Source organism: Heterodontus francisci, chromosome 30, assembly GCF_036365525.1.
Source record: "Heterodontus francisci isolate sHetFra1 chromosome 30, sHetFra1.hap1, whole genome shotgun sequence".
In the NCBI taxonomy this organism is placed as follows: domain Eukaryota; kingdom Metazoa; phylum Chordata; class Chondrichthyes; order Heterodontiformes; family Heterodontidae; genus Heterodontus; species Heterodontus francisci.
The window spans coordinates 4124943-4149369 of NC_090400.1; the positions used below are offsets into that span (position 1 = coordinate 4124943).

The 24427-nt window shown below is 44.1% G+C and overlaps 1 protein-coding gene across 4 annotated transcripts in view; it reads left to right on the forward strand.

Moving 5' to 3' along the window:
- LOC137346548 (SH2B adapter protein 2-like) overlaps positions 1–24427 on the forward strand; it is a 249717-nt gene that overhangs the window by 211362 nt on the left and 13928 nt on the right. For 3 of the 4 annotated variants that reach the window (XM_068010034.1, XM_068010036.1, XM_068010035.1), the window contains one exon: positions 5212–5383. In XM_068010034.1, coding sequence (XP_067866135.1) covers positions 5212–5383 — 172 coding nt within the window. Of the gene's footprint in view, positions 1–5211; positions 5384–7153; positions 7247–24427 lie in introns of those variants that run through there. The other variant, XM_068010037.1, reaches the window with a different exon arrangement.

Here is a 24427-nt window from a genome sequence, read left to right on the forward strand (position 1 = left end):
TACAAGTTAATCCCTTTTTTGTTTCGGAGGACCGGGGACTGCTGGGTAGGGGAAAACTATTTATTTGGGCAGTTTTAAAATCTTTGTCTTTTGCGAGGAGCAGCCTTGATAGAACGGGGTGCGGAGCGGACTTTCAGCTGAGCGGTCAATTTCAGTAAGTTACAAGTTAATCCCTTTTTTGTTTCGGAGGACCGGGGACTGCTGGGTAGGGGAAAACTATTTATTTGGGCAGTTTTAAAATCTTTGTCTTTTGCGAGGAGCAGCCTTGATAGAACGGGGTGCGGAGCGGACTTTCAGCTGAGCGGTCAATTTCAGTAAGTTACAAGTTAATCCCTTTTTTGTTTCGGAGGACCGGGGACTGCTGGGTAGGGGAAAACTATTTATTTGGGCAGTTTTAAAATCTTTGTCTTTTGCGAGGAGCAGCCTTGATAGAACGGGGTGCGGAGCGGACTTTCAGCTGAGCGGTCAATTTCAGTAAGTTACAAGTTAATCCCTTTTTTGTTTCGGAGGACCGGGGACTGCTGGGTAGGGGAAAACTATTTATTTGGGCAGTGGCAGTACCCGAGACACTATACGTGTAGTGTCTCCCACCCACCCTCCTCCTCTAACCAAAAAAAAAGGACTCTAGGGTGTTGATAAGGTAAGCTTTTTATTTAAAACTTCAGTCCGTCGGATTGCTAAGCGAACAAGTTTTGACTTTTTTTTTCGTTTGGTTTTTCAGTAGATTTATTGGGAATCTAGAATAGTGGGAATGGAGGTAAAGGCAGTTGTATGTTCCTCCTGCAGAATGTGGGAGGTAGGGGTCGCCAAGAGTGTCCCTGCTGACTGCATCTGCGGGAAGTGCACCCAACTCCAGCTCCTCGCAGACCGCGTTAGGGAACTGGAGCTGGAGCTGGATGAACTTCGGATCATTCGGGAGGCGGAGGGGATTATTGACAGGAGTTATAGGGAGGCAGTCACACCTCAGGTAAAAGAAGTAGGTAGATGGGTTACCGTCAGGGGAAGGAAAGGGAACCAGCAGGCAGTGCAGGGATCCCCTGTGGCCGTTTCCCTCAACAACAGGTATACCGTTTTGGATACTGTTGGGGGGGACGACTTACCAGGGGTAAGCAATGGGGTGCAGGTCTCTGGCACAGAGTCTGTCCCTGTTGCTCAGAAGGGAAAAGGGAAGAGGAGCAGAGCATTAGTCATTGGGGACTCCATAGTTAGGGGAACAGATAGGAGGTTCTGTGGGAACGAGAGAGACTCACGGTTGGTGTGTTGCCTCCCAGGTGCCAGGGTACGTGATGTCTCCGATCGTGTTTTTGGGATCCTTAAGGGGGAGGGGGAGCACCCCCAAGTCGTGGTCCACATAGGCACCAACGACATAGGTAGGAAGAGAGATGGGGATTTAAGGCAGAAATTCAGGGAGCTAGGGTGGAAGCTTAGAGCGAGAACAACCAGAGTTGTTATCTCTGGGTTGTTGCCTGTGCCACGTGCTAGCGAAGAGAGGAATAGGGAGAGAGAGGAGTTGAACACGTGGCTGCAGGGATGGTGTAGGAGGGAGGGTTTTGGTTTCCTGGATAATTGGGGCTCTTTCTGGGGTAGGTGGGACCTCTACAAACAGGATGGTCTTCACCTGAACCAGAGGGGTACCAATATCCTGGGGGGGAGATTTGTTAGTGCTCTTCGGGGGGGTTTAAACTAAATCAGCAGGGGAATGGGAACCTAAATTGCAGTGCCAGTGTACAGGCTGTTGAGAGTAGTGAGGTAGGGGATAAGGTTACAGGGACGCAAGAGGGCACTGGCAAGCAAGAACTTGGTTTAAAGTGTGTCTACTTCAACGCCAGGAGCATCCGGAATAAGGTGGGTGAGCTTGCAGCATGGGTTGGTACCTGGGATCCTAATGTTGTGGCCATTTCGGAGACATGGGTAGAGCAGGGGCAGGAATGGATGTTGCAGGTTCCGGGATTTAGATGTTTCAGAAAGAACAGAGAAGAGGGTAAAAGAGGGGGGGGTGTGGCATTGTTAATCAAGGAAAGTATTACAGCGGCAGAAAGGACGTTTGAGGACTCGTCTACTGAGGTAGTATGGGCCGAGGTTAGAAACAGGAGAGGAGAGGTCACCCTGTTGGGAGTTTTCTATAGACCTCCGAATAGTTCCAGAGATGTAGAGGAAAGGATAGCGAAGATGATTCTCGACAGGAGCGAGAGTAACAGGGTAATGGTTATGGGGGACTTTAACTTTCCAAATATTGACTGGAAATACTATAGTTCGAGTACTTTAGATGGGTCTGTTTTTGTCCAGTGTGTGCAGGAGGGTTTTCTGACACAGTATGTGGACAGGCCAACCAGGGGCGATGCCACTTTGGATTTGGTACTGGGTAATGAACCCGGCCAGGTGTTTGATTTAGATGTAGGTGAGCACTTTGGCGATAGTGATCACAATTCGGTTAGGTTTACCTTAGCGATGGGCAGGGACAGGTATATACCGCAGGGCAAGAATTATAGCTGGGGGAAAGGAAATTATGACGTGATTAGGCAAGATTTAGGATGTGTAGGATGGGGAAGGAAACTGCAGGGGATGGGCACAAACGAAATGTGGAGCTTATTCAAGGAGCAGCTAATGCGTGTCCTTGATAAGTATGTACCTGTCAGGCAGGGAGGAAGTTGTCGAGCAAGGGAGCCGTGGTTTACTCAAGAAGTTGAAGCGCTTGTCAAGAGGAAGAGGGCGGCTTATGTTAGGATGAGACGTGAAGGCTCAGTTAGGGCGCTTGAGAGTTACAAGCTAGCCAGGAAGGATCTAAAGGGAGGGCTAAGAAGAGCAAGGAGAGGACACGAGAAGTCTTTGGCGGATAGGATCAAAGAAAACCCTAAGGCTTTCTATAGGTATATCAGGAATAAACGAATGATAAGAGTTAGAACAGGGCCAATCAAGGATAGTAGTGGGAAGTTGTGTGCGGAATCAGAGGAGATAGGGGAAGCGTTAAATGAATATATTTCGTCAGTATTTACAGTAGAAAAAGAAAATGTTGCCGAGGAGATTACTGAGATACAGACTACTAGGCTAGATGGGATTGAGATTCACAAGGAGGAGGTGTTAGCAATTTTGGAAAGAGTGAAAATAGATAAGTCCCCTGGGCCAGATGGGATTTATCCTAGGATTCTCTGGGAAGCCAGGGAGGAGATTGCAGAGCCGTTGTTGTTGATCTTTAAGTCGTCATTGTCGACAGGAGTAGTGCCGGAGGACTGGAGGATAGCAAATGTTGTCCCCTTGTTCAAGAAGGGGAGTAGAGACAGCCCTGGTAATTATAGACCTGTGAGCCTTACTTCGGTTGTGGGTAAAATGTTGGAAAAGGTTATAAGAGACAGGATTTATAATCATCTTGAAAAGAATAAGTTCATATGCGATAGTCAGCACGGTTTTGTGAAAGGTAGGTCGTGCCTCACAAACCTTATTGAGTTTTTCGAGAAGGTGACCAAACAGGTGGATGAGGGTAAAGCCGTGGATGTGGTGTATATGGATTTCAGTAAGGCGTTTGATAAGGTTCCCCACGGTAGGCTATTGCAGAAAATACGCAAGTATGGGGTTGAAGGTGATTTAGAGCTTTGGATCAGAAATTGGCTAGCTGAAAGAAGACAGAGGGTGGTGGTTGATGGCAAATGTTCATCCTGGAGTTTAGTTACTAGTGGTGTACCGCAAGGTTCTGTTTTGGGGCCACTGCTGTTTGTCATTTTTATAAACGACCTGGATGAGGGTGTAGAAGGGTGGGTTAGTAAATTTGCGGATGACACGAAGGTCGGTGGAGTTGTGGATAGTGTCGAAGGGTGTTGTAGGGTACAGAGGGACATAGATAGGCTGCAGAGCTGGGCTGAGAGATGGCAAATGGAGTTTAATGCGGAGAAGTGTGAGGTGATTCACTTTGGAAGGAGTAACAGCAATGCAGAGTACTGGGCTAATGGGAAGATTCTTGGTAGTGTAGATGAGCAGAGAGATCTTGGTATCCAGGTACATAAATCCCTGAAAGTTGCTACCCAGGTTAATAGGGCTGTTAAGAAGGCATATGGTGTGTTAGCCTTTATTAGTAGGGGGATCGAGTTTCAGAGCCACGGGGTCATGATGCAGCTGTACAAAACTCTGGTGAGGCCGCACCTGGAGTATTGCGTGCAGTTCTGGTCACCGCATTATAGGAAGGATGTCGAAGCTTTGGAAAGGGTGCAGAGGAGATTTACTAGGATGTTGCCTGGTATGGAAGGAAGGTCTTACGAGGAAAGGCTGAGGGACTTGGGGTTGTTTTCGTTAGAGAGAAGGAGGAGGAGAGGTGACTTAATAGAGACATACAAGATAATCAGAGGGTTAGATAGGGTGGATAGTGAGAGTCTTTTTCCTCGGATGAGGATGGCAAACACGAGGGGACATAGCTTTAAGTTGAGGGGTGAAAGATATAGGACAGATGTCAGAGGTAGTTTCTTTACGCAGAGAGTAGTAGGGGCGTGGAACGCCCTGCCTGCAACAGTAGTAGACTCGCCAACTTTAAGGGCATTTAAGTGGTCATTGGATAGACATATGGATGTAAATGGAATAGTGTAGGTCAGATGATCGGCGCAACATCGAGGGCCGAAGGGCCTGTACTGCGCTGTAATATTCTAATTCTAATTCTAATTCTAATAGTAATTATCATGGGAGCTCCAGGAATCTTCTCATCCACAAGCAAACACTCCATTTCATTTTTGGATGAAATGAAAGAATGCATAGCAATGAGGTCAACAGAGCCAGCACCATTACCAGAGGCCAAGTGGAACTAGCTCCATGGGCTTCAGATCAGCTGCTCTTCAAATGGAGGAGATTATGGGATGATCTGATACAGGTGTTTAAAATTCTGAATGGATATGACAGGGTAGATAGAAAGAGACTATTTCCAGGGTTTGAAGGGACAAAGACACAAGTTTAAATGCAGGAGATTTAGGTTGGAGAACATGAAGTGTTTTTTTTTACACGGAGGGTTTTGAGGCTGTGGAAGTCACCACCAGAGTTAGGGATTGAAACAGAGATCAAGGTTAGTTGGAGGTTGAAGAGAAGGGGTGTGGTAGGGACGGGATAAAGGGATATGGGAACAGAGCAACGATATGGGATTAGGATACTGCTCATGAGGATAAACATGATCTGAATTTCTATGTAATTCTATGTAATTTCCAGGTAATTCTGTAACAGACTCTTTTTTAATTTATGTAGCACCTACGCCTCTCTCTGAATGAAACTGGCCAGTGCCATGTTCAGCATCTCTGGTTTCAGACCATCCTCGATATGCTCAAACACTTCCACACTCATCCCATTCCCCTGGAGTCTGGAGGTTCTGCTGACATCACTCTCCGCAGTTATGTGCTGGTCACACGACCCCTCCCAGGTAGGAAGCTCCAAAGGTTCCGTTGCGGTTTTGGAACTACTTTGGGATTTTCTTTTCTTTAAAGGACAATGTTAGTTTATTTTTAATCAAATTATCTTCTCTGATCGTGAGACATGACCCTCTCATCTCCTGTGACCTGTTAGCACAATGCTAGCTTGATTGCATCATGAGACCCACCTTTATTGTTCACCTGATTTTAATCATTTCACTATTGGCGGCTGAGTCTTCAGCTGCTGAGGCTGTAAGCTCTGCAATTCCCTCCCTAAACTCTCTGACTCGCTACCTCCCTCGCTTCCTTTTAAATTGCTCTTTAGAACCTGCCTCTGTAACCAAATCTCTCCTAATATCCCTTTTGTCTCCGTGTCAATTTTTGTTTGCTAGCACTCCTATAAAACACCTTTGGATGTTTCACTATATTAAAAGGTGCTATATAAATGCCAGTTGATGATGTCAAAAAAATGTCAATTTAAACAATCATCCCCTTCCTTGAAGGTTCTCTGGTGTCCCCTGTAAGAGAGATACTTGTTGATGCCACTTTAATCAGTTAATGATACGTATGGTACTTTGGTTTTAATTAGCCTGTAGTGATCTCCATTATCACTTATGAAGGGGATGGCAAGACACTCAGAAAGGACTGTGACTAGAATCAAACACCCTATTTAGATTACAGAACCCCGCCATTTATTCCAGTACCTGTTGTGCCAAGTCTGATCCTTTGGCATTACAGAGCTGATCTGGTGATGGTCGGTCAACTGCAAGAGTTGCGGAGTGACTCCCATACCCAGCTGTGCATAGTTTTCAGTAACCCACTGAATAATATTCCAGGAACTTAAATTATTCTCTGCCCACTCACCTAATCACTCATCCTGTCAATTATTTACTCATTTTCACAAATTGATCTTAGACTGCTCTTTTTTATTTTTAAAAGGAACTTCTCCCCAGTCAGGGGCACATAGATCCTCAATTTCCTTCCCCTATTTCTTGACTTAAGTCAAGGACTGAGTAGGGTGACTTGGAGGGGCTTTAACTGTCCCTGCCTGTCTGTGAGGATACATGTTAGTGCTACTGGAGGCAGTACCACTGTGGCTTATAGCTTCTTTTCTTGTTTGAAGAAAGAGTTAATAACCCTATTCCTGTTTGTCATTTATGATCTGCTAACAAATGGCAAGTGTGTACTATATCTAAACTGGGGCTTTCAGCAATACAATATGATTAGTGATGCGGTTGTAAGAATTTCCATTTAACACTTGTTAATCAGCTGATGAACTACTTAATCCAGGATCAATGACATAAAGTTTGTGAATCCAACTACCGAGCCCACAATACTTTGTCAAAATGGCTCAGCTGCAAGGTCCTAAAGCCTGCTGTACAACTGGTCTCCAACTGTCTGGGTGTAATGACATGGGGCACAATCCTTCAACAAGTTAGAGGGCAAGATGCATAAAGGATAGAGCATCTGAACATGGCGTCTGCCAGTCAGAACAGCTGATTGGAAGTCCAGAAAAAATTGCACAACTTTTAAAAGAGCTGAAAGGTAAGGCAAAAGATATTCTGGGAAAGTACAGGTTATACATCAAGGGACAAAGAAGAACGTTGTACTTAAGGCAAAAAACACTTCATATAAAAAGATGTTGACAAGGTAATACAAGTGGAAACAACAAGTTAATACAAATTATATTCCACATGTCACGATGGCAAAGAGAATGTTCTGTAGGGTGGAATTTCCACGGCATATTTGTGCCTTAATCCACACTTTTCTTATGTTTAAAGGCAAGATTTGCACAAAATAGGACACAGAGTGCAGCACAGTTGGACCCTCTCCCAGAACATGAAGAGATCTTTGTTGATTTATTTGGGAGGGAGCCTCTCAGAGTTTGGAGGGGTACGTATCACATTACTCATATGCTTCATGATATCTTACATCGACATGTCCATGTACACTGTGCACCAGTGCATAATACTGCATGAACTGACAGCAAAGTACCCAAATGCATAGCTGTGCTTATGTACCCATAAATGCCATCTGCTGTCTTCCTAGAGTAAGGAGAACTAGGTGGACTCACGCTAACAATCATCATCACCCACACGTTCATTAAACACCAGCACAAATACAGACACTTCATGACAATTGGACAGTGATGTTTTCCCTCTCACCTCTGAGTCAGAGGTCATGGGTTCAAGTCCTACTCCAGCAACTTGAGTACATAATCTACTTAGAGAGTGCCACATTGTAGGAGGTGCTGTCTGTCGGATACGAGCCAGCATGGATTTGTAAAGGGTAAGTCATGTCTAACTAATCTAGTTGAATTTTTTGGGGTGGTCACAAATGGATGTTATTTATATGGACTTCCAAAAGACATTCATTAACATTCCACACAAGAGACTGTTAGGAAAAATAGAAGCACTTGGAATTAGACAATCTATTGACATGGATAGGAATTGGTTAGGAGGTAAGAGACAGACGGCAGGGATAATGGTTATACACTCAAATTGGCAGGATGTGACTAGTGACCAGGGATCTGTACTGGGACCTCAGCTTCTCACTGTATTTATATTTGACTTGGATGAAGGAATAGAGAGCCTCATATTCAAGTTGCTGATGACCAAAGTTAGGTGGCGCTGTAATTGGTGTAGACGGGAGCAGAAAGTTGCAAAGGGACATTGATAAATTAAATGAACAGCCATAACTGCGGCAGATGGAAGTGTGCAGTCACCTACTTTGGACTCAAAAGATAGATCAGAGTATTTTCTAAATGGTGAAAAGCTAAACTGTGGATGAGCAGAGAGGTTTAGGAGTCGAAGTAGGAAAATCACTAAAGCCTAGTGGGCAGGTACCAAAATAATTAAAAAGGTGAATGGACTGTTAGCCTTTACCTCAAGAAGGGTGGAATATAAAGGGGTAAAGGTTATGTTACATTTACACAAATCTCCAGATTGCTTCTGGAATACTGCATTCAGTTCTGGCAATGATACCTCAAGCAGGTTCTATTGGTGTTGGAGGAGGTGTAACGCCGGTTCAGAAGAATGATACTGGGGCTAATGGAGTTAATTTATGAGGACAGGTTGCATAGGCTAGGCTTGTATTCCCTTGAATATAGAAGATTAAGGGGTGATCTAATTGAGGTGTTGAAGATGATTGAAGAGTTCAATTGGGTAGAGAGATAGAAACTATTTCCTCTGGTGGGAGAGTCTGGAGCAAGGGGGCGTAACTAAAATGAGTTTAGGGGTGATGTCAGGAAGCATTTCTTCACACAAAAGTACTGGAAATCTGGAACTCTGTCTCAAAAAGCTGTTGTGGGGGAGAGAGGGGGGAGGGGTGGTGGGAATTGAAAATTTCTGAACTGACACTGATAGATTTTTGTTAGGCGAGGGTATTAATGGTTGCAGAATGCAGAACCAAGGCGGAGTTAAGATGCAGATTAACCAGGATCTAATTTTTTTTTATTCAATCACGGTAAGGCCAGCATTTATTGCCCATCACCTGCGTGAATGCAACTGAGTGTCTATCTAGGCCATTTCAGAGGGCAGTTAAGAGTCAACCACATTGTTGTGGGTCTGGAATCACATATCGGCCGGGGAAGGATGATAAAGGACTTTAGAGAACCAGATGGGTTCTTACAACAATCCAGTAGTTTCATGGTCACTATTACTGATATTAGCTTTTTTATTCAAAAATTTTAATTTAATTAATCAAATTTAAATTCCGCAGCTGCCATGGTGGAATTTGAACTCGTGCCTGGATCTTTAGTGCAGGCTTCTAAATTACTAGTCCAGTAACATAACTAGTGTGTAGCCCTTGAGTGGTGGAACAGGCTCGAGCGGTTGAATAACCTATTCCTGTTCCTATGACAAGTTAAATTGAGGCTCTGTCTGCCCTCTCGGGTGGGTGTAAAAGATCCCACAGCACTATTCAAAGAAGAGCAGGGGAGTTCTCCCTAGCCTCCTGGCCAATAATTATACTTCAACCAAAGTGGGTCATTTCATCATTCATCTCATTGCTACTTGTGGGATCTTTCTGTGTGAAAATTGGCTGTTGCACTTCTCAACATTGCAACAGTGATGTTACATACTTCATATGTACATGGTTGGCTGTAAAACGCTTTGGGATATCCTGAAGTCATTAAAGTTGATATTTAAGTGCAAGTGCTTTTAATTCATTCCATGCTATAGCTGAGAAAGTGGAGGACTCTGTGATGAAGGATAAAAGAGCAGCAGGTAGAGAACTGAGATTTGACCTGTTGACTGGCCTCCCTCTTATGTTGGCTGGGAAACAGATTTTAATGTCAGTTACCAAAGGATGATAGGGCACAAACTCTGTGTGGAGCAGTCACTTGCTTCCATAAACATGACAATGGGTGTTATGGTTAGGTTGAAAATGGTTGTACTGCATTCTACATTTAAGCAGGAAGCAAAACCAATGTCAACGTCAATAATGCAGGTCATATTCAGAGTGGTAAGAGAGCATAGAGCATGATTATGTGGAACAGACAGTCCAGCGAAACAGAGCATGTGGGGACAATCAGATTAAGGGAGTGGGTGATTGAGATGGTATATGTTTTTGGGACTAGCAAGATGGACTTTTCTGATCCTCTACTTCCTAAGGATTCTTTGCAGTCCTAACTCTAAGAATATAAGAAATAGGAGCGGGAGTCGGCCATACGGCCCCTCGAGTCTGCTCCACCATTCAATAAGATCATGGTTGGCCTTCTACATCAACTTCACCTTCTACATCAACTTCACCTTCTACATCAACTTCACCTTCCACATCAACTTCACCTTCCTACCCTATCCCCATATCCATAGACTTTTTTGGCACTAAGGGATCAATCAATCGCAGTCATAAATACACTCAATAAGCATCCACAACCTTCTAGATAGAGAATTCCAAAGATTCACAACCCTCTGAGTAATGAAATTTCACCTCAACTCAACGGCTGATCCCTTATCCTGTTCTAGAAACAACCTTTCAGCATCTACCCTGTCAGACTCTCTAAGAAGTTTATATGTTTCAATGAGATCACTTCCCATTCTTCTAAACGCCAGAGAATATAAACCCATTCTACTCAACCTCTCCTCATAGGACAACCCACTCATCCCGGGAATCAATCTAGTGAACCGTCACTACACACCCTCTAAGGCAAGCAGTGATCTCAAAGAGCTGTATAACACTCAACTGCCTCAGTACAAACCAATACGTAGATCCTGTCCCTTAGAAAGTGTGTAGAGATGCACATTATTCTATATGCAGTGAGGCACATAAAAGTTTTGAGAATTGGAAATCAGAATGAAAGCAGACTTACTGTAGATGCACTATTTGTGACTTAGATGAAGATCACTGTCACACCTGAAGTTGCAATTAAATCAATAGAAGACCAATATGCAAACAAATGGCAGGGTGATACAGTTTGTGTTACAGTCACTGAATGTTTGTGTGTTGCTGGAAGAGGGTGTGTATGTGTGTGTATGAGTGGGGAGTTGGATGGCATACATTGTGTGTGTGTGTTCCTGGCCAAAGTATTGATGGTAGGGTCTATGCAATTGTGCTTCTGCTGAAGGTCGGAAGGGTAAATTGTTGGTCATTCTCTTGCTGGCGATAGTCATTACTTGGCATTTATAGCATTGTCAGAACAGTATCACCATAAGCACTACAGCAGATCAAGGAGAAGGCCACCACCACTCAAGGCAATTTGGGGGTGGGGATACATCAATAAATGCAGCCTTACCAACGTTGTTCCCCTCCCATGAATACATTATTTAAAAACTGTATGTCAGCTAGATTGTGGAGCTCCTGTCAGTGTTCCACTTGAGAATGGATCACTGAAACTGGCACAATGAAAGTGTCATGGCAGCTTCCCAGACATTTCCTTCCGTGTATTACCATAGTATTACTGTGCTCTCTGTCAACTTTGGTCAGAGGGAGATCTGACAGCCATGAGCAATAGTACAGGCATTGTTAAGACCAAATGGCCATCACTGTCATGGCTAAGATCAGAGGATATGGACTCTGGACAAGTAACAGAATGGAGAGCAAGTCTATGAAACAGGAAACAGAGAATAGGAGTTAAAGGTAGTTACTCAGACTGGCAAGGGCAGTGGTATTTCACAGGAATTGCTGGGACCACTGTTGTTCACCAAATACAAATTTGAATTTGGAAATCAAAAGTACAACATCAAAATTTGCAGTCAATACCAAATTGGGAGATAGAGTTAATGCTGAGAAGGACTGCAATAAAATGCATGAAAACATTAATAAACTTGTAGAATGAGTGGCAAATGATTGGCAAATGAATTTCAACACAGATAAGTTTGAGGTGGTGCATTTTGGCAGGAGGAATAAGGAGACCACTGCTTAGAAATTGAGAGTCTAAATGGGGTAGAGGAGCAGGGGGTACAGATTCACAAATCAATAGAAGTAGCAACGCAAGTTAACAAGGCCATAAAAAGTACAAACAAAGCACTTAGGTTTATTTCTAGAGGAATAGAATTGAAAAGCAGGGAAGTTATGGTAAACTTGTATAGATCTTTGGTTTAACTAGAGCAGTTCCGGTCTCCATATTATAAAAAGAATGTAGAGATACTGGAGAAAATGCAGAAAAAATTTACGAGGAATTCACCAGAACTGAGAGGTTATAACTATCAGGAAGACTGAATGGACTGGTGCTCTTTTCTCTAGAAAAGAGAATACTGAGGGATGACCCATACAGAGATCTTTAAAATTAATGAAGGAATTTGTTAGGATAGATGCAGAGAAGGTATTTCCACTTGTGGTTGAGTCCAAAACTAGGGGCAATAAATATAAGAAAGTAATGAATAAACCCAATTAAGAATTCAGGAGCAACGTTTTTACCCAGAGAGTGGTTATGATGTGAAACTTGCTATCAAGGAGTAGTTGAGGCAAATAGCAAAGATGCATTTAAGGGGAGGCTACAAAAGTACATAAGGGAGAAAGGATTCAAAGAATATGCAGATAGGGTGCAAGGAGGCTTTTGTGGAATATTAATCCAGGTAAAACAGGAAATGAGCAATGGGAGAGTTTCAAAGGGGAGAAGAGTTTGGGTGCAGACCTTACACATGCCTACGAAGTGGAAAGGAAGGGTGTCCAAAGCTCGAGCTGCACTGCATGTCTAAAGATATGAAACAGAGAAAGGAGGCTATGATAAATGATTCAGTAAAGAACCAAGCTAAATACGAAAAGTACAGGGGAGAACTGAAAAAGGAAGTGAGGCGAAAAGAGAGTGCATGAGAATAGGGATTAGCGGGTAAAATAAAATAGAATCCAAAAGGTTTTATAAACCTATAAATAGTGAAAGGGCAGTTAAAGGAAGCATGAGGTTGATTGGGCACCAAAAAAAGAGATGTTCTTGTTGAAGCCAAGGGCATGGCTGAGGTACTAAATGAATACTTAGAATTAAAAACAGAAAATGCTGCAAATACTCAACAGCATGTGTGGAGAGAGAAATCGAGCTAACGTTTCAGGTCATAGAAACATAGAAAATAGGAGCAGGAGTAGGCCGTTCGGCCCTTCGAGCCTGCTCCGCCACTCATTATGATCATGGCTGATCATCCAACTCAGCAACCTCTTCCCGCTTTCCCCTCATATCCTTTGATCCCTTTTGCCCCAAGAGCTATATCTAACTCCTTTTGCAAATATACAATGTTTTGGCCTCAACTGCTTTCTGTGGTAGCGAATTCCACAGGCTTACCACTCTCTGGGTGAAGAAATCTCTCCTCATCTCAGTCCTGAAAGGTTTACCCCGTATCCTTAGACTATGACCCCTGGTTCTCCCCCACCATCAGGAACATCCTTCCTGCATCTACCCTGTCAAGTCCTGTTAGAATTTTATAGGACGATGACCTTTTATCAGTACTGCTGAATACTTTACTCACTAGAGAAGGGCATGCTGTCAATGTTATAGTAAAGGAGGAAGTAGTAGAGAAATTGGATAAGATAAAAATAGATGAAGAGATACTTAAAAGGGCTTAAAATAGAAAAGTTACCTGGTGCTGATGGGATGGATTCTAGTTTACTGAGGGAAATAAGGGTGGAAATTGCAGAGGTTCTGGCCACAACCTTCCAATCCTCCTCAGATATGGGAGTGGTGCCAGAGGACTGGAAGATTGCAACTGTTACATCCCTGTTCAAAAAAGGGGGAGAGGGATAAGCCCAGCAACTACAGGTCAAATAACCTAACGTTGGTGGCAGGGAAACTTGAGACAATGTAGGACAAAATAGATTGGCATTTTGAAAAATATGGGCTAATAAATGAAAGTCAGCACAGATTTGTTAAAGGCAAATCGTGTTTGACTAATCTGACTGATGAAGTAACAGAGTGCTGAGAAGGATAGTGTGGTTGATGTTGTGCATATGAACTTTCAGAAGGTGATTTGATAAAATACTCCACAATAGACTTGTTGGCAAAGTTGAAGTCGATGGAATTAAAGGGACAGTGGCAGTATGAATATGAAATTGGCGGAGGGACAGTAAGCAGAGAGTAGTGGGTGACTGGTTATTTTTCAGACTGGAGGGAGGTATACAGTTATGTCACCAGGGGTCAGTATTAGGACCACTGCTCTTTCTGATATATATTACTGACCTGGACTTGGGTATAATTTCAGAGTTTGCAGGTGGCACGAAACTCATCATGGAGTAAACAATGAGGAGGATAGCAACAGACAAGACTGGTGAAATGAGCAGACACTTGGCAGATTTAATGCCGAGAAATGTGAAGTGATACATTTTGATAGGAAGTATGAGGAGAGGCAATATAAACTAAATGGTACAATTTTAAAGAGGATGCATGAACAAAAGGACCTGGGGGTGTGTGTACACAAGACTTTAAGGGTGGGAGGACAAGTTAAGAAGGATGTTAAAAAGCATAGTGTACCAAAGCAAATCTTTATAAAATACTGGTTAGGCCCCAGGTGAAGCATTGTGGCTAATTCCGAGCAGCACATTTTAGGAAGGATGTCCAGCCCTTAGAGAGGGTGCTGAGGAAACTTACCAGAATAGTACTCAGAATGAAAGTTGCGTGGAGAGACTAGATAAGCTGGGGTTGTTCTCCTCAGAGTACAGAAGATTAAGGGGAAGTTTGATAGATGTGTTCAAAAATCGTGAAGGGTTTTGATAGAGTAGATAAAAAAGGGTCAATAACCAGAGAACACAGATTTAAGGTAATTGGGGGAAAAACCCTGAGGCGACACGAGGAAACAAAATTACACAGCATGTTGTTATGATTTGTAATTCACTGGCTGAAAGGGCTAAGGAAACAGATTCAATAATAACTTTCAAAGGGGAATTGGATAAATACTTATGAACATACGAATTAGGAGCAGAAGTAGGCCATTCGGCCCCTCTAGCCTGCTCTGCTATTCAGTAAGATCATGGCTGATCTGTTGCTGACTTGAATTCCACACTCCCATCTACCCCGATAATCTTTGATTTCCTTGCTTAACAAGAATCTATCTACCTTCACCTTAAAAATATTCAATGACCCCGCCTCCACCACCTTCTGAGGAAGAGAATTCCAAAGTTGTACAACCCTCAGCGAAAATATTTCTCCACATCTCTGTCCCAAAAGGTCGACCCCTAATTTTCAAACAGTGCCCCCTAGTTCTGGAGTCACCCACAAGCGGAAATATAATTTCCACATCCACCATGTGAAGAATGTTCAGGATCTTATATACTTCAATCAAGTCTCTCCTCACTCTTCTAAACTCCAGTGAAAACAAGCCCAGTCCGTCCAACCTTTCCTCATAAAACAACCCACTCATTCCAGGTATCAATCTAGTAAACCTCCTCTGAACTGCCTCCAACGCATTTACATCCTTCCTTAAATAAGGAGACCAAAACTGCGCACAGTATTGGAGATGTGGTCTCACCAATGCCCTGTATAACTGAAGCATAACATCCTTACTTTTATTTTCAATTCCTCTCGTAATAAAGGATAGCATTCCATTAGCCGCCTTCATTACTTGCTGTACCTGTAAACTAACTTTTTGTGACTACTGCACTAGAACAGTTCGATCCCTCTGCACCTCGGAATTATGCACTCATTCGCCGTTTAAGTAATACTCTGCTTTTTTATTTTTCCTGCCAAAGTGAACAACTTCACATTTTCCCACATTGTATCATTGTATAATTCTCTGAAATTCTATGTCATCGCTCCTACACCTTGATATTTTGTGCCCAGACTAATACTGTCACACTCCAACCAAACGAGAACAGCTGAACTGCTGCATTGCCAGGTTACAAGGCAAAAGGCCCATACTTAACATTATTGCAGCTGGTCTGACAACCTAACACCTCTTCAACCCTTACACCATGAGCTCCTACTTTGCGCAATAACCTTTTATGTGGCACCATGTCTAATGCCTTCTGGAAATCCAAGTACAGTACGTCAACAAGCTCCCCTTCATCCACAGCTCATGTTACTCCTTCAAAGAACTTGAATGGAAAATCTTCACAGGACTCTGGGAAAAGAGCAGGGAAATGGGACTAATTGAATAGCTTATTCCAAGGATAATGGGCCAAATGGCAGCCTTCTGTGGGACTCCACTCGTCATATTGAGGGAGGGGCAGGACTGGCAACTCAATATTCCAGGGTATAGAATCTTCAGGCAAGACAGGGGAGGGCGTAAAAGAGGAGGTGGCATTGCACTGTTGATCAAGAAGTCAATTACTGCAGTAAGGAGGGATGATATCTTAGAAGGTTCCTCAAATGAGGCCATATGGGTCGAACTTAAAAACAAAAAGGGGGCAATCACTTGGCTGGGAGTGTACTACAGGCCTCCAAACAGTCAGGGAGAGATAGAGGAGCAGATATATAGGCAAATCTCAGAGAAGTGTAAAAATAATAGGTTAATAAAAGTAGGGGATTTCAACTTCCCCAATATCAACTGGGATAGTCTCAGTGCATTAGGCTTAAAGGGGGTGGAATTCTTAAAATGCATACAGGAGAGCTTTTTGAGCCAGTACGTAGAAAGTCCTACAAGAGAAGGGGCAGTACTGGACCTAATCCTAGAGAATGAAGCCAGACAAGTGGTAGAAGTGTCAGTGGGGGAGAATTTTGGGGATAGTGACCATAACTCTGTAAGATTTAAGGTAGTTATGGAAAAGGACAAAGATGGACCGGAAATACAGGTACTGAATTGGGGGAAGGCTGATTTCAATCTGATAAAACAGGATTTGGCCAAAGTGGACTGGGAGCAGCTACTTGTAGGAAAGTCTACATCATATCAGTGGGAGTCATTCAAAGAGGAAATAGTGAGAGCTCAGAGCCAACATGTACCCGTTAAGGTGAAGGGTAGGACCATCAAGTCCAGGGAACCCTGGATGTCAAGGGATGTAGAGGATTGGATCAGGGAAAAAAAGGAGGCTTATGGCAGATTCAGAACGCTGAAAACAGCAGACGCATTAGAGTATAGAAAGCGTAGGGGGACTTAAAAAAGTAATTAGGAGAACGAAGGGACAAGAAAAAACACTGGCAAGCAAGATAAAGGAAAGTCCTAAGGCATTTTATAAGTATATTGAGGGCAAGAGGATAACCAGGGAAAGAGTAGGGACCATTAGGGATCAAAGTGGCAATCTGTGCATGGAGCTGGAGGACATAGGTGAGGTTTTAAATGACTACTTTTCATCTGTGTTCACTAGGGAGAAGGACAATGTTGGTGGAGAGATCAGGGAGGGGGATTGTGATATACTTGAACATATTAGCATTGAAAGGGAGGAAGTATTAGCTGTTTTAGTGGGCTTAAAAATGGATAAATCCCCAGGCCCAGCTGATATGTGAGGCAAGGGAAGCGATTGCACAAATTTTCAAATCCTCTCTGGCCACAGGAGAGGTACCAGAGGACTGGAGGACAGCGAATGTGGTACCATTATTCAAAAAGGGTAGCAGGGATAAACCAGGTAATTATAGGCCAATGAGTCTAACATCAGTGGTAGGGAAACTATTGGAAAAAATTCTGAGGGACAGGATTAATCTCCACTTGGAGAGGCCAGGATTAATCAGGGATAGTCAGCATGGCTTTGTCAGATCGTGTCTAACTATTTATTTAATTTTTATTTAGAGATACAGCACTGAAACAGGCCCTTCGGCCCACCAAGTCTGTGCCAACCATCAACCACACATTTATACTAATCCTACATTAATCCCATATTCCTACCACATCCCCACAATTCTTTTTTTTTTTCTTTGGCCTCCTTATCTCGAGAGACAATGGATACGCACCTGGAGGTGGTCAGTGGTTTGTGAAGCAGCGCCTGGAGTGGCTATAAAGGCCAATTCAAGAGTGACAGGCTCTTCCACAGGTGCTGCAGAAAAATTTGATTGTCGGGGCTGTTACACAGTTGGCTCTCCCCTTGCGCCTCTGTCTTTTTTCCTGCCAACTGCTAAGTCTCTTCGACTCGCCACACTTTAGCCCCGCCTTTATGGCTGCCCGCCAGCTCTGGCGATCGCTGGCAACTGACTCCCACGACTTGTGATCAATGTCACAGGATTTCATGTCACGTTTGCAGACGTCTTTAAAGCGGAGACATGGACGGCCGATGGGTCTGATACCAGTGGCGCGCTCGCTGTACAATGTGTCTTTGGGGATCCTGCCATCTTCCATGCGGCTCACATGGCCAAGCCATCTCAAGCGCCGCTAACTCAGTAGTGTGTACAAGCTGGGGATGTTGGCCGCCTCGAGGACTTCTGTGTTGGAGATACGGTCCTGCCACCTGATGCTAAGTATTCTCCGGAGGCAGCGAAGGTGGAATGAATTGAGACGTCGCTCTTGGCTGACATACATTGTCCAGGCCTCGCTGCCATAGAGCAAGGTACTGAGGACACAGGCCTGATACACTCGGACTTTTGTGTTCCGTGTCAGTGCGCCATTTTCCCACACTCTCTTGGCCAGTCTGGACATAGCAGTGGAAGCCTTTCCCATGCGCTTGTTGATTTCTGCATCTAGAGACAGGTTACTGGTGATAGTTGAGCCTAGGTAGGTGAACTCTTGAACCACTTGCAGAGCGTGGTCGCCAATATTGATGGATGGAGCATTTCTGACGTCCTGCCCCGTGATGTTCGTTTTCTTGAGGCTGATGGTTAGGCCAAATTCATTGCAGGCAGCCGCAAACCTGTCGATGAGACTCTGCAGGCACTCTTCAGTGTGAGATGTTAAAGCAACATCGTCAGCAAAGAGGAGTTCCCTGATGAGGACTTTCCGTACTTTGGACTTCGCTCTTAGACGGGCAAGGTTGAACAACCTGCCCCCTGATCTTGTGTGGAGGAAAATTCCTTCTTCAGAGGACTTGAACGCATGTGAAAGCAGTAGGGAGAAGAAAATCCCAAAAAGTGTGGGTGCGAGAACACAGCCCTGTTTCACGCCACTCAGGATAGGAAAGGGGTCTGATGAGGAGCCACCATGTTGAATTGTGCCTTTCATATTGTCATGGAATGAGGTGATGATACTTAATAGCTTTGGTGGGTATCCAATCTTTTCTAGTAGTCTGAAGAGACCACGTCTGCTGACGAGGTCAAAGGCTTTGGTGAGATCAATGAAAGCAATGTAGAGGGGCATCTGTTGTGGGCGGCATTTCTCCTGTATCTGACGAAGGGAGAACAGCATGTCAACGGTTGATCTCTCTGCACGAAAACCACACTGTGCCTCAGGGTAGACGCGCTCGGCCAGCTTCTGGAGCCTGTTTAGAGCGACTCGAGCACAGACTTTCCCCACTATGCTGAGCAGGGAGATTCCACGGTAGTTGTTGCAGTCACCTCGGTCACCTTTGTTTTTATAGAGGGTGATGATATTGGCATCGCGCATGTCCTGAGGTACTGCTCCCTCGTCCCAGCACAGGCATAGCAGTTCATGTAGTGCTGAGAGTATAGCAGGCTTGGCACTCTTGATTATTTCAGGGGTAATGCTGTCCTTCCCAGGGGCTTCATCCCCACAATTCCCCTACCTATACTAGGGGCAATTTATAATGGCCAATTTACCTATCAACCTGCAAGTCTTTGGCTGTGGGAGGAAACCAGAGCACCCAGCGAAAACCCACACAGTCACAGGGAGTACTTGCAAACTCCGCACAGGCAGTACTCAGAATTGAACCCGGGTCGCTGGAGCTGTGAGGCTAACCACTGCGCCGCCCTAATTTGATTGAATTTTTTGAGGCAGTGACTCGATGTGTAGATGAGGGTAAAGCAGTTGATGTAGTCCATGTGGACTTCAGTAAGGCTTTTGAAAAGGTCCCGCATGGGAGATTGGTTAAGAAGGTAAGAGCCCATGGGATCCAGGGCAATTTGGCAAATTGGATCCAAAATTGGCTTCGTGGCAGGAGGTAGAGGGTGATGGTTGAGGTTTGTTTTTGTGAGTGGAAGCCTGTGTACCACAGGGATCGGTGCTGGTACCCTTGCTGTTTATAGTGTACATTAATGATTTAGACGTGAATATAGGAGGTATGATCAGTAAGTTCGCAGATGACACTAATTGGTTGTGTCGTAAATAGTGAGGGGCAAAGCCTTGGGTTGCAGGACGATATAGATGGGCTGGTAAGATGGGCAGAGCAGTGGCAAATGGAATTTAATCCTGACAAGTGTGAGGTGATGCATTTTGAGACGACTAACAAGGCAAGGGAATATACAATGGATAGTAGGATCCTCGGAAGTCAGAGAGACCTTGGTGTACTTGTCCATAGATCAGTGAAGGCAGCAGCACAGGTAGATAAGGTGGTTAGGAAGGCATATGGGATACTTGCCTTTATTAGTCAAGGCACAGAATATAAGAGCAAGGAGTTTATGATGGAGCTGTATAAAACGCTAGTTCGGCCACAGCTGGAGTATTGTGTACAGGTCTCGGCACCACACTATAGGAAGGATGTAATTGCACTGGAGAGAGTGCAGAGGAGATTCACCAGGATGTTGCCTGGGCTGGAGCATTTCAGCTATCAAGAGAAACTGGTTAGGCTAGGGTTGTTTTCCTTAGAGCAGAGAAAGCTGAGCGGGGACATGATTGATGTATACAAAATTATGAGGGGCATTGATAGATTAGATAGGAAGAAACTTTTTCCCTTAGCGGAGGAGTCAATAACCAGGGGGCATAGATTTAAGGGGCAGGAGGTTTAGAAGGGATTTGAGGAAAAAAAATTTCACTCAGAGGGTGGGTGGAATCTGGAACACACTGCCTGAAGAGGTGGTAGAGGCAGGAACCCTCACAACATTTAAGAAGTATTTAGATGAGCATTTGAAATGCCACAGCGTACATGGCTACGGGCCAAGTGCTAGAAAATGGGATTAGAGTAGTTAGGTGCTTGATGGCCGGCACAGACACGATGGGCCGAAGGGCCTGTTTCTGTGCTGTATAACTCTATGACTCTATGAGCTGTCTGGGTGGCTGTATATGTTTAGGCTGCACTGCATCTAAACGGAGGTAAGATCATGACTTGTTGGATTGTTACTGAGTATAGAGTTTGGAATCTATTGTGTAATTTGGGCTGGGGTGAGGGCCTGGTCATTCTCTGTTACACTCAAACTTCCAGGGCAGTTATGGTTGGCAGGAAATCAGAATCAGTGTGTGTGAATCAGTCTCTTTTTGAAGCACTGATCAATCTAACAGCTTCAAAAGGTGACAATTTCAACAAGAAATGCACAGTTAGATTCCGAGTCATTAATAGGTATTGAAGAATGAGTTTAGAATGCATTATTATTCTCGGAAATGTTATAGAAACCAATTAAATAAAACTTTGCTAAATCATATTCCTCCACAATGCATCTGCTTTCTTATTTGCCAACTCACTGCTGACTTTGTTGGAGTGTGTTCTGTGAAGAGAGGCTGGAAATTGGAGTAGAGTTGAGAGGAGAGCTGAGAATCCATTCCTTCTCATTATTGCTAATGTTCATAACATGAATCTGAGAACTGAATGTGAATGCATGAATAAATCCTCCCCCCTACACACACACACACACACCCTGACTACCTGAATATGTCAGGGCCAATTATTCTCTCCCATCCTCCCTCCACCAGGCACCTGCCAGATGCAACAGCCTCTGAGAACAATCCCAAACTTCCTGCATTGGGCTATTTGTATGCCCCCACACCCCACCTTCTGGCCAGGCCTCGCACTGGGAGACGGGGAGGGGCCAGAGGTACAGCTCAAAGAGGCTGTGCTCTTGGCCAGCTGTCTCAGGGCCTTCGGACTGCTCCTGGAGATCTGAGGCCCAAAGCGAAGGAAGAATATGAACTTGCCTGTGGCCAGATGAGATCTTTGGATTGCTCCCCAGACATTGTCAGACCCTGCAGTCTGAAGAGGGTCTCAGAGCAAGCCCAACTGCCAGCTTATTGATACACCTCTACGTTTGGATAGGTCATGGATGGTTGTAAAGGCAAGAGACCTGGGAATGCACCACCCACACCATTACCATGGGAATACTGGACCTGTTCCTACAGCAGGTCCAGGACTGATTGCGTCCACCTGGAGAATCCCAAGAAATCGGGGTGAAAACTTGGTGTAAGGGGTTACAACCTTTGTTCCTCTTCACTGCATCTAAGAGTTGAGTGCTTTCTAGGCAGTATAAAGAGGATAAATTTCCAGGGCCTGATAATCTGCATCCCAGAGTACTTAAGGAAGTGGCCCTAGAAATAGTGGATGCATTGGTGGTCATCTTCCAAGATTCTATAGACTCTGGAACAATTCCTATAGATTGGAGGGTAGCTAATGTAACCCCACTATTTAAAAAGGGAGGTAGAGAGAAAGCAGGGAATTATGGACCAGTCAGCCTGACATCGGTAGTGGGGAAAATTCTAGAATCCATTATCAAAGATTTTATAGCAGAGCACTTGGAGAACAGTGGTAGAATCGGACAGAGTCAGCATGGATTTACGAAAGGGAAATCATGCTTGACAAATCTACAAGAATTCTTTGAGGATGTAACAACTAGAGTTGATGAGGGGGAGCCAGTGGATGTGGTTTATTTGGACTTGCAGAAGGCTTTTGACAAAGTTCCACATAAGAGATCAGCATGTAAAATTAAAGTGTGTGGGATTGGGGGTAGTGTATTGCGATGGATATAAAATTGGTTGGCGGACAGGAAACAAAGAGTAGGGATAAATGGGTCTTATTCCGAATAGCAGGCAGTGACTAGTGGGGTACTGCAGGGATCGGTGCTAGGACCCCAGCTATTCACAATATACATTAATGATTTAGATGAGGGAACTAAATGTAATATCTCCAAATTTGCAGATGACACAAAACTGGGTGGGAGGGTGATTTGTGAGGAGGATGCAGAGAGGCTTCAGGGTGATTTGGACAAGTTGAGTGAGTGGGCTAATGCATGGCAGATGCAGTATAATGTGGATAAATGTGAGGTTATCCATTTTGGTAGCAAAAACATGAAGGCAGATTATTATCTGAACGGCTATAAACTGAGAGAGGGGAATATGCAGCGAGACCTGGGTGTTCTCGTACACCAGTCGCTGAAGGTAAGCATGCAGGTGCAACAGGTGGTAAAAAAGACAAATTGTATGTTGGCCTTCATTGTGAGAGGATTCGAGTACAGGAGCAGGTATGTCTTGCTGCAATTATACAGGGCCTTGGTGAGGCCACACCTGGAATATTGTGAGCAGTTTTGGTCTCCTTACCTGAGGAAGGATGCTCTCGCTATAGAGGGAGTGCAGCGAAGATTTACCAGACTGATTCCTGGGATGGTGGGACTGACATATGAGGAGGGATTGAGTTGGTTAGGATTATATTCGCTGGAGTTCAGAAGAGTGAGGGGGGATCTCATAGAAACCTATAAAATTCTAACAAGACTTGACAGGGTAGATGCAGGAAGGATGTTCCCGATGGTGGGAGTCCAGAACCAAGGGTCATAGTCTAAGGATACGGGGTAAACCTTTGATGAGAAATTTCTTCACCCAGAGAGTGGTGAGCCTGTGGAATTCGCTACCACAGAAAGCAGATGAGGCCAAAACATCGAATGTTTTCAAAAAGGAGTTAGATATAGCTCTTGGGTCTAAAGGGGTCAAAGGATATGGGGCGAAAGCCAGAACAGGCTACTGAGTTGGATGATCTGCCATGATCATAATGAATGGTGGAGCAGGGTCAAATGGCCTACTCCTGTTCCTATTTTCTATGTTTCTATGAAAGCTGACCTTGTCATCTTTACATCCTCCACCGGTTACGACTAAGGTGGGAGGAATGCACAGTTAATTCAGTCCCATTACTCCACAGGTCACAGCATATCAAGAAAGTTTTTCACCTACCAAAGAATAGCCAAATTAGACACTCTATTTGTCCCCCAGAATAAAGCACACCAAACCAGGTTTCTTTAGACAACCTTAACCCTCATGTATACACACATACATTCGGGGAAAAAACGGTTACCTGGGGAGAAAGGATTTTTTTTTTGGTTTACAGCTGTTTTCTAGGAATAAAAAGAAACAAAATAAAATGATAGAGTTTATCATGTTCTGGTAGGATGGTTTCAGTGCGATGAGGTGTCCCAGAGTCAAATAGTCAGATGCCACTCAAAGTCTCTCCAGGTGAGTTTGAACAGTTTGTGATAGGTATCCATTCACAGCAATTTAACTGCAGCAAGGTCACATAGGTCTTCCATCAGGCAGGTCAAAGCAAAGATGCTCTTTGTCCGACTCACTGGCTTTTTAAAGGGTCCAAAGTAAAAAAAAACCTCCCTGAACATGGCCACATGTCCAGACACAGTGTCTCCTCTGTCATTCAAAAAAGCTGAGCTGAGGAAGGTCAAACCGCTGTGGTTTCCTTGAAATTGCCTGCTTTCCTGACCTTGTACAAGTCCAACTTCCTTTCAAAGCACCCAAAAAGTTTAGCTTTTGTTATGAACTTACTTTCAAAACGTTGCAAAAATTCCAACTATTTGCAGGTGTCCTAAATATCCACTGAACATCCTTTTTCAGTTTTTTAAAACACACAAAATTCTAAGTTTTTCATACAAAACAAAATCTTGTAACACACCTCACAAGAGAGAGTAGAGTGCCTGCACCACAATGACTTGCAGACAACATCTGGATCAGAGAGAGATCTTCCTG